This window comes from Sesamum indicum, linkage group LG13 (genome assembly GCF_026168435.1).
Source record: "Sesamum indicum cultivar Baizhima isolate 11 linkage group LG13, ASM2616843v1, whole genome shotgun sequence".
Taxonomy (NCBI): domain Eukaryota; kingdom Viridiplantae; phylum Streptophyta; class Magnoliopsida; order Lamiales; family Pedaliaceae; genus Sesamum; species Sesamum indicum.
The window spans coordinates 604,781-615,971 of record NC_142669.1 but is presented as its reverse complement, the minus strand read 5'-3'; the positions used below and the strand labels follow the sequence as shown (position 1 = coordinate 615,971).

The following is an 11,191-nucleotide window of genomic DNA, read 5'->3' as shown; positions in this document are numbered from 1 at the left end:
AGAAAAAGTGACAAAGGTCGATGCAAAACTAAATCAACGTTCACAACAAGAGCCACAAAGGCCGTTGTAACATGTGCTGAAAAAAGTATTACAAAACTCGTGATAAAAATCTTTACAACATAATGCACGCCAGTTACAAAGGGAGTACAAAAGATTGTTTTCAAATTGAAGCAATCTCATAACTATATGTATTACACTAGCCGTTCCAGTAATATATCAAATTTAATTTGGCAATTCCAAAAACAGGTCCAAACTCACTTTTTTGCATCTGGTCAAGTATTGTAACGGTTTCACAGGCGTTACAAGTAGTAATGGCCGCTAGCTAAGCCATTACAAATATTTTGTAACGCTCACAAAAGCCGCGGAAGGCTGCCATTACAATAGTCGTTACTATTAATAAAAAACTATTACAAAATATTTATATGATCGTTAAAAAAAATTGTATTATATATAAAATAATATTTTTGTAGTGTGGATTCAATTAAGGCACATTTTGGTCCACATGAGTTGCATAATTAATTATAATATAATTGGTTTTAGAAAATGTTATTAAAAAATTATTTAATAGGCATAACGGGTAATTAAATAAAATAAATAATTGCAGTAGAATTACAGATTATAAGTTTTATCAAAATCTAAGTTTAAAATAAGTTACTTACAATTTAATTACTGAAAATGCAGCAGGCAACAAAAGAAATTGTATTTACACATAAATTTAAGGGCAAATTGCAATTTTCATCCAGTTTCTTAGGGGCGGTGGCGTTTTCAGTCCAGGTCTTTTCCAAAATAAAATAGTAGAACAGTAGTTAAAAAATTTTGGCAATTTTAGGACAAATTACCCTAAATCAGCCGGAATTATGCACGTGGGGGGGCACATGAGCGTTTGAAAATTCGGGGAAGCTTATGTGTTCGATGAAACCGCTTACGTGTAAAAAAAAAAAAATAGGTCCACATGATGTGGCAATGCTGACGTGGAAAAAAATCCGCATCAACTTGCCAACGCGGACATCGTTGGAGGGAAAAGAGACAGCACATCTTTAGCACGTGTTGTTGTCTTCTCACCTGTTTTACAGGCTAGGGTAAAGAAAGAGGGGTAAAAATCCCCAGCCAAATCCCTCAATGTAAAGAAACAAAAAGAGTGAAAAATGAAATTACTGAACTCTAGCACGAAGGAAAAGGAAATTTTACTACGGTAATCGATTGTGGGAAGATGGTCGTCATTCACGTAGACAGGTATGTGAATATGCCTCCGCCTGCTTATCGTAAGTGGTTCCTCCATTTTTTTTTTGTTATTTTGCTCGCATTATGCTTAGTGCTCTCAGAATAGTATTTAAAGGAAATAAATTTGCTATTGTGAAAAGGGAAAACATGGTCCCCATAAAGATGATTGTTCTTTGTTGTTTTGTCTGTGTATGTCTGTTTTTTTTTTTTTCTTTGTATTGCTATTTTGTAAAGTGGAAATGTCGTCCCCCATGAAATTGCTATCATAATAATATAATGTTGGTGTTGGTATGGTGTGTTGTTATTGCTATGTTGCTTATGTTTCTTTTTTTTTATGCTCTTTTATAGACCCTGAAATAGAATCCGTAACTGTAGTTGTGTTCTAGGGGGGTGAACATAGAAACATGCCTGTTGCAGCTTGCACTGGTGGGAAAGTACAGAAATTTGATTATGTTAATGTGACTCATATGAACAGGCAAAATCTTGAACTTTGTGTTGAAAAATGTGGGGTTTCTAGGGAAGGAATAAGGTTTTACATAATAAAAATGGTGGCTTTAAACTATTGTTCAGTGATGAAGATATACTAGAACAAGCTTTTAATCACATGCAAACTAGGGAATTTACAGTATATATCGAAGATACGCCTCCAGAACCTAATGAGGTTGCTGTTGAAACTGGTCCAGTGAGGGGGGAAAAGGGTAAAACAAAGGCAAAGGGGAAGGGAAAGGAAAAGGGAAAGGGGAAGGTGATGGATAAGGAGAAGAGGAAGACTAAAGTAGTGGAGAATGATGACATAGTGATTTTGGGAGTTGTAGGAGGAGGAAATGACATGAATGCTGAAAAAGGGGGTTTGGAGAATGATGAGATTAATAATGAAACTGAGGCAGGGGGTGTGGATATATTTGAAGAAAATGTAGAGTTTTTAGACAATGAAAATGATATAGGTATTGTTAGTGGGTCAAATGATGCTGAGGTAGACAACTTTGAAAATGAATCAATTGATATGGTGGCTAGTGAGAATTATCTAGATGAACATAGGCAGTCAGATGATGAGGAGAAAAGGCCTAATTTTGTTGCATTCAATCCAGATCAAATGTATGATCCTGCACTTGGGAATGATTTTTAGTTCTAAAAAAGAGTTCAAAAAAGCAGTGCAATCACATGCAATAAAAAATAAGAGAACTGTCAAGTTCACTGAGAATGATTCCTCAGGGTCTATGCTGTGTGTTCTAGGGAGGGATGTGAGTGGAAAATACATGCAACAAAGTTGAAGAATGAACAAACTTTCCAGGTTAATCTGTACAAGGATGAGCACACATGCCCACAAGTATTCAAAGTAAAAAATGTGAAAACTAGTTGGCTAAGTGAAAGATATCTTCAGGACTTCAAGTATAATCCAAAAAGATGTGTAAAGGGGTGGAGGGTAGACATCATGAATGAGCTTAGATGTCATGTGTCTAGAGATCAAGTGTACAGGGCCAAGAGAGAAGCTTTAAAGAAACTGGAAGGAAGCCCGGAGTATCAATTCACAAAACTGTGGGATTATGCAAAGGAGCTTAGGAAAACAAACCCTGGTTCAACTGTCATATTGGGGATTAATGATGAAAATGGGCAGAACAGATTTGAAAAGTTCTATGTATGTTTCAGTGCTTCGAAGCAGGGGTTTTTGGGAGGTTGTAGGCTTGTTATATGTGTAGATGTTTGTCATTTGAAGGGACCTCATAAGGGAATATTGCTAACTGCTGTAGGGCTGGACCCGAATAATAACTTGTACCCCATTGCATATGCTGTGGTCCAGAGGGAGTCTACAGACACATGGGAATGGTTCTTAACGATGCTGAAACAGGATGTGTGTATTCAGAGGGACAGTGAATACACTTTTATTTCAGACAAACAGAAAGGACTCATACAGGCTTTTCAAAGTGTCTTTCCTAATGCTGCACACAGGTTTTGTGTACACAATAATTTCAAGAATACGGGTTTTAGGGTCTTGCATATAAAAATACAATGTGGAAGGCAGCAAGAGCAAGCACAGTGGGGGAGTTCAAACTAAGAATGGAAGAGGTAAAGAAGTTAGATGAGAAAGCTTTTGATTGGTTGAATGAGAAGCCCCCAAGTGAGTGGAGTAAGTCACATTTTACTGAATTGCCAAAATGTGATATGTTACTTAATAATTATTGTGAAAACTTCAATGCAAACATAATGGATGCAAGAGATAAGCCTATTTTTACAATTCTAGAATGGATAAGGGAATATCTAATACGAAGATTGCAAGAAAACAGGGAAAAAAAACATCCAAGAAGTGAAAATAGGGTAAGCATGCTCACTTTTTATGGGTGTCTAATCCTATTGTACAAATTGGTTGACAGTGTGTTCAATGCTATTCAATTAGGTGACTATACCTGCTACAAATAGTGGAGTAAATGATCAACCATCAATTTTACCTCCAATTGTGGAACAACATGAGCCAATGCAGCATGATGTCGAGCCAGAAATACTGACAGAACCTGGCCTTACACCCACTCCACCATGTGTTCAAGGGCCTACGATGTATGAACAATTGCAGATGGCCAAGACAAACATATCTTTCCAACCCCAAGTGACATTGCAACCGAGACTCAACATCAGGGCACCTCCTCCAATGACTGGTACCAGTTTCATGCCCTCTTTTTCAAGCAGGCCAACAGCTCCTATTTCCAAGACAATAGTGAAGGAGCATGGGAGAAAGTGGGTTGACATCTCTAAATGGCCTTCCCAAAGTTCTGAGAATCACGGGCAAAAGTAGTCTATTTCACACTTGTAGTGGATTAGTTTTTGTGCACTTGCTTTTGTGGATCGGTTTTTGTGTTGTGGTGGTAGGAATGGAGTCAGATGATTAGTTTTTGTGGATAGTTTATGGTGGTAGGAATAGAGTCAAATTATTAGTTTTTGTGGATAGTGTTTTTTAGTTGTGCAAGTGAAGTGAAATGTCATGAAGTCAAACACATTGCAATGTAAGAATTTTTGGCAGAAATTATGAGTTTTGTTTTTTGTTTGCATTGTGCAAGTGAAGTGAAATGTCATGAAGCAGGGGTATTTAAGTGTTTTGTTTTTTGTTTGCATTGTTGAAGTTTTGGTTAGCAGAAATTTTGCCAGAAAGTATGAGATTACAGTCCAGGTACTTGCAGAAATTATGAGTTCACAGTCCAAGTTCACTTAAATTCTGTTTGCAGAAATTTCATTACACATAACCAAATGGTTAAATATGAATTTGTAATACAATTAATTGAAAGATAAGACTAAATACTAAATACATTACATTGAAACAGGGGAAAATTCCATTACACATAACCAAATGAGTACATATGAATTTTGTGATACAAGTACTTCAAAAATACCAAATACAATACATTCAAACACTTGCTAAACATAGTACAATATGAACTAAGCCTAACCATCTTCTTCATCTTCTACACCCTACATTTTTCTTGTTGCTTCTTCAAACACAATCCAACACTCACCCAAATGCACATTATGCAAACACTCACCCAAAGTCTTCCATGCATGAAATTTAGTTTCAAAATTTCAGCTTCCATTTCATTCTTCTTGCGCAATAAACCTGGGATAATTGTACGCGCCCTTCTACACATTGGAGGGTCCTCCTAATAAAAAAAACCACACCGACCCATCTACAATCAGTTAAGAAAATAAGAAAAATATAATGAGGAGAAAATTCAGCAAAGTGGAGATGAACAAAAAAGAAAAACAAACTTACATTGTAGTTTTTACATGAATGGAATGTCCTTCTAGGATTAATCTCAATCCATGAGGTCCGAAGCACTGCCTTCTTTCCACAATAGCAATCGACGAGATATGAAACACTGCTCATCTTCAATTCCTTGCTCAATTTCTCCTTAAATCGTGTCTTGGGAGCGAATTTTTTCTTGCGTGGCAAAGATTGGGAGCGAACTAGGGTTCTTGCATAGCAAAGATTGGGGGTAACTTGTCAATGATTTTTGCAGAAGAAAACTTGCGGTTTTAATCTATGGGCAAGCTAAGTGGCCTTTTTTTCCACGTTAGCTTTGCCACGTCTTGTTGCCCCTTTTTTTTTTACACCTAAGCCATTTAACCGGACACGTGAGCTTCCCCCAACTTTCAGACGCTCACGTGCCCCCCATGTGCACAATTCCGACTGATTTAGGGTAATTTGTCTTAAAATTGCCAAATTTTTTTAATTATTGTTCTACTATTCTATTTTGAAAAAGACCTGGACTGGAAACGCTACCACCCCTAAAAAACTGAACGAAAATTGCAATTTGCCCTAAATTTAATCTATTCAATCGCAGGATCAAACAGACACGAGCAAACAGGTAATAAGACAATAAATCAAAATCTCTCCTCCTCTGAAGTGTTCCAACTTGTAGACAATTTTGGGAAGGTTCTATTGACTAATTTGACTCCTTCCTTCACTTCCATTTGAATAGGACTTCAAATATAACATATTATATATATATATATATATATATATATTATTTCAAGCATGGATCACGCCGTACACTCCAGGTCAAGAATAGTTCAACCCTGTCATAAATTTCCTCTCTTGCTAATGTCTTTTCTTCCGAACTATTTGCTTATTGACATGCACGGACAATTACGCAAAAGGGCATTTGACAAAATCCACAAAACATCTTCAAAATTCCAGATCGGTACAAAAACAAACACCTCTTTTTCTGTATTTCTTGTTATAGCTTACATATGTAATGCTCTTTAGCTGTTTACATCAATTCGGATTATTACATCAATGAAATCAATGAGGCAAGAAAAAGAATTGTAAGATGTGTGATTTCGATCTTTTCTATAAAAGAGAACTCTCCAAGAAAAAACCAAAAATACTACATTGGCATACATAAAAATAGGACTAATTGCATGGATGGAGTATCAGTTAACTGGATAGCCTGAGCTGCTGAGTTTATTATTACCATTGCTATTATTGTCGCTAGTGTTCACACCACTAATGTTATTGGTGCTACTATTGTTGCTGTTGTTCGGACACGAACTACCCATGATCGATGTTATGGCTGCTGCTAAAGCTGCAGCGAAGTTGGGATCCGTTGCTAGGGTATTTGCTGTGTCGACGTTCAACTGGTTCTGGACTCCTTGTTTCATGGAAGAAATTAGAGGTGGTAGTTGTTGAGTCGTTTGATCAATTTCTTGAGATACTTGTAGGCCGGAAAACTTGGAGTGGTTGTACAACGCCTGGCCAAAGATTTGGGGCAAGAGGGCTGCAGGTGAATTAGGTTTCGGAAATTGTAAGGGGTTGGGGGATTGTGTTAGGTCTAATGTGACGGTGGGGAATGGGGCGGAGGCAGAGATGGTGGCCATGCTCGAGGAGCAAGGGAGGAGCGTCCGTGCTAGGAAGTTTGAGTTCATTAGGCCGTCAGCACTCGGCATTGATCCAGAGAGGAGCATTCTCGCGGCAGATGATGTTGTCGAGGCCATAGCCATGGCTGCAGGAGGCAGTGGATGGTTGTGGTTGCCCTCGTAGGTTGTTATTAGGACGCTTCTGTCATCTGCACATCTCTGGACCTGCAGTTGAGACGACTATGTTAGTGTAGAGAATTTTATAGTGATATCCTACTAAGATATTATAGAAAACCTATGATGATCATCAAAACTAGATAAAACACTGATTTGAAATAAAAGGGTCGACATCCTAGACCCCCTAATTATCAAAAATTACTCTACATATATATAAAATTAGGACTTTGCAAGAATGATCAAAGCCTCAAGACTGATGGTGCTAAAAGCTTTAACAGTGATCAAAGCATCCATACTTGTTTTCGGACAGGGCAACCAGCAGCCATGGTGCAACGGTAGTATGCACGAGGGCATGGATTTCCCTTCGCCATCTTCTGCCCGTATTTCCGCCATTGGCATCCGTCTGTCATCTGTTCATCATTCACAAGCCAAAACAACATCGAATTACATGCTACTACAATGCAAGAAATCAATCAAACATCCTCAATAAGTGAAAGATGATCATTCAAACACAAAGATAATGAAATCAAAGTCAAACACACACGCAGACATATATATATATAGATTACCATGGGAGCCTCTGAGCGGGCTCTAACCGAAACACGGGCCTTCCTAATGGTGGCCTCAGTAGCTTGATCAACACTTGTATCAGGAGACCGATTGTTGAGCTTAGGAATCTTGTTATCAGGACCAAGATCCTCCCCTCCTCGGATTTCCTTGTCTGCCATCGGCCCCTCGGACGAAACATCATCAGTGTCAGGTGCCACTGCCAGTCCAAGATCCATGAATTGTCTGGAGACCACCTTCCCATTTCCATTGCAACCTCTGCGTTCCTGTGCACTGCCTCCACCGTTATTATCACTTTGCTGTTCTTGCATCAGTGTCATCAGATGCCTCTGCAGGCCTTTGTAGTCGTTTGTCGCTTGATTCAGCATCTCCTTCAATCGCTGATTCTCTGAGTTCATTCTTTGCAGTTCAGTCTTCAGAAATCCCACCTGCTGCCATTATAAATTTCCTCTATCAATACCACTACTCATCAACTCTCTCTCTCTCTCTCTACACACACACACAGACACACACTAAGTGCGTATTTCTAAAGGGTCAATCTTAAATGCTCTATATATCTCACCTCAGTTTTCCCTCTTTTATTGTTAGCGTTGGAAGATATTCTGTCGTCTGCTACTGACTGATCGCTGCCGGTGTTTGCAGCCGTCAGAAGATGCAAACCAGTCTGCGTAATTCAGACCAGAAACCAACTAATAAAACTCAGAGAAGAAGAGATAAAAACACGCAAACACACACATACACACAACACGCACTAATTAATATTGCCTATGGACATACTTACATTAACATTAAAATCCATGAACGACGAGGGCCCATCGGCACCATCATCGGAAGTGGGCTCGCAGCGGCGGGCTTCTTTCTTGTCGGCGAAGAAGTCCATCTCATCAATGATTTTCCGTCTGTCGTCTATGAGATTATGATGATCATCAGGGTGATCATGGGTGGTGCAGTTAAGGTTTACGGGGAACTGGATGCAGGTGGGGGGCGATCGGGCGGAGGAGTCCATGGACGTCGTTCTTGTTAGACGGAGGAGGTGGTGGTGGGTTTTGGGGCGGTGGGGGTGGTGAGAGTAGTGTGATCTGGATCAAAGGAGAGTCCACTTCCTTTGGCCATATATGGTAGAAGGAAGAGATAGAGAAAGTGGCAAGTCTTGCAAATGACTCGGCAATAAAATGGGAAGATTGAGACTAGAGAATGAAGACCAAATACAAGGTGAGACGAGAGAGGATTAAGATAAGTTTTAAGTTTTGTTTGTCGGTTTCTTTTATTTCTTTATTCAATTTAATTTTTAAATATATACGTATTATGTGAGAAAAATAATTTAATCTCAGCTGTTATTATTTTCTATTGCATCACGTATTAGAAATTTTTATATTTTCAATTCTCACGTGATTTTTTCGTTCAATAACCAATTATGGAGATCGAAATCGCGGGATTGTAGTCCAACATGGATTTGAACTAACAATCCTGTGACTTCTTCTTTAATTATTAATCATGAAGTCACGTAAGGACTTAAAGAAAATTTATAAAATATAATATAATGAATTCGTAATAAATGAGACTGAATTAAAAAAGTTTTAACATATGGGTCCAAAAATGTGTATAATATTTATTTTCATTTTCAAGTTATCTCCGAAACGAGTCAAAACATACTCAATATTTGCCATCATTTAGAAACACATTGTCTAGGTGTTTTAAACTGTTTTAACATAAATGCATACATATATATACACACATATATATAAAAAAGACATAATTTGACAATAAAGAGTAATTTTTGTCTCTCAAAACACAACATTAAACATACAATACTTATTTTAAGTTATCTCTAAAAACAAATCCGAATATACACACTATCTCTAATACACACTTATATCTTCACAAAACACTAAGAAAACGAATTCAAACATTATCGTGATTTTTTACTATTATGCGTATGACATTGAAAAAATTGTAATTTCTATCCTATAAAATAGGGAGTGATAACACTTTCTGGTTCACTTGAAATTCAATTGATAATGAATAATCATAATTGTTTTTAAAAAAAAATGACATATTGATATATTTGTGGCTGAAAATTGCCAATTTTGGCTGAAAGTTATAACGTGCATGCCAAATTTCAAACCTTTTGTCCAGCAATTTTTCATTGTGCAATTTAATGGAGGAACAAAACAATTGTTATTTGGTAAAATATATCTTGGTGCTATAGTTTGAGTATTTTGATAATTTTATCTTTTTTAAATTGTAAAATAAATCTGTATTTTTCTAACATTTCGTAATTTTTATTCTTCTAGCTAGTGTTGCATTTTACAAAAGTCGTCGAAATAAAATCATGTGCCCTTCACGCATTTCATTTAAATTTGGGTTTTTTGTTTTGATTAGTAGAATTTTGACAATATGAATGAAAATTTAGAAAAAAAAAAAAAATAACGTGCATTAAATGTCACGTCAGATTACTGACTAAGAAAAGGAAGAAAAGTTATTCGTTCCCTCCTTCCCTTGTCTCTTTATAAGTTTTTATTTTTAATAAGAATTATGAATTATTATTGATTGAATTAAATGAACTATTACGGAGGAACCAACGTCTATTATGCATAGAAACAACACACTTATTATTCTAGTAAAAATAACACACTTATTATTCTAGTGGAAACAACATCCCATGCATAAGATGGAGTTTGAACCCATGACCTTTAAGATCGTGAGACCTCAACTTCACCAACAAAACTAGGTCCCGTTGGCGAAAAACCTTAAAAGAATCTGGTGATTGAAAATAAGGACACATGATTAATTTTGGTGATTTTTTCAAAATTTGGCACCAAAAGAGCCAAAATATTTAAATATTATAAAATTATAGGACTATTTTGTAACTCTAAAAAGATAACGGATAAATTAATATATCAATATGCTAAAATTACAGGGCCAAAAATGTTGTATTTGAATTTTCAAAAGCAGAAACCCACGGATTTGTAACAGCAACAGTCATTGAATTCACTTTCAATTTGGTTTAGTCTGCATTTGAATGTGATTTATTGAGAAAGAAAAACTGCCACCAAATTTTACTGCTGCTTCATTTCATTTGGACGGTTTCATGTGGGGAAATTACTGCCATTATGTCCTTCTTTATTGCTGAAATTTTTGGAAGCCTATATATAGGCTTGTCCATTCTTCATTTGAGACACACCACAAACAACAAACTCTCATTCTTGAGTTTTCTCTAATTCCCTCTTTCGGCTTCTATATTGTGTCTAAGATTTGAGTCTCTTGTTTCGATAACAAGCTTCTGAGTGTTTGATCGAGGTGTTCTTCGGTATAGTGCTAAAACCGAAAGAACTGTAACCGTCTTATCCTGGGAGAAATTACGTTGGATCCGGTGCACTGCTGATACGGGGCGTATATTTTCTTCAAGGCAAGCAGTAATTCTGCGATTCGGTTAAATTAACGACTTCAAATTGGACTGAGAATTGTTACGATGCAATTCTCGTTGTTAGTTTTCGATTCAAATTTCTTGTTATAAATAGCGTTTCTAATTATGTTATGTTATCTGTTCCAACGTGACTTTATTTGCTTTTGATTTCTCAAATCCGATTGTAATATTTCAAAACGTCATTTCGATTGCTTGAAACTAAATATTTTTCCAACAGTCTTGAAGAAAATATACATGTTTTGAAAAATCGAATTTTGTCGTTGGAACTGTTTTGGAAAATGCTATTTTCAAATTCTTTATTTGATACATTACTTTTAGTTTTCAAAAATACTAAAGATGGCCGAGCCGATTTCTGTTGCAATTCCGATCACATAAAAGGTCGACTTGACCGGTTTACCGGACAAGTTTTCAGGCCAATTTTTCAAACGCTGGCAACAGCGAATGAAAATTTGGTTGACG

General features: G+C 36.8%; 1 protein-coding gene across 1 annotated transcript; it reads right to left on the bottom strand.

Annotated features, from left to right (window-relative positions):
* Nucleotides 1-5,911: 5,911 nt before the first annotated feature.
* LOC105162628 (WRKY transcription factor 6) lies at nt 5,912-8,494 on the bottom strand. Its single transcript, XM_011080705.3, is given in 6 exon segments — nt 5,912-6,786; nt 7,035-7,148; nt 7,308-7,736; nt 7,868-7,969; nt 8,087-8,361; nt 8,364-8,494. Coding segments are annotated over 6 exon segments (1,623 nt in total). The 5' UTR covers nt 8,419-8,494; the 3' UTR covers nt 5,912-6,138.
* Between the last annotated feature and the right edge of the window lie 2,697 nt (nt 8,495-11,191).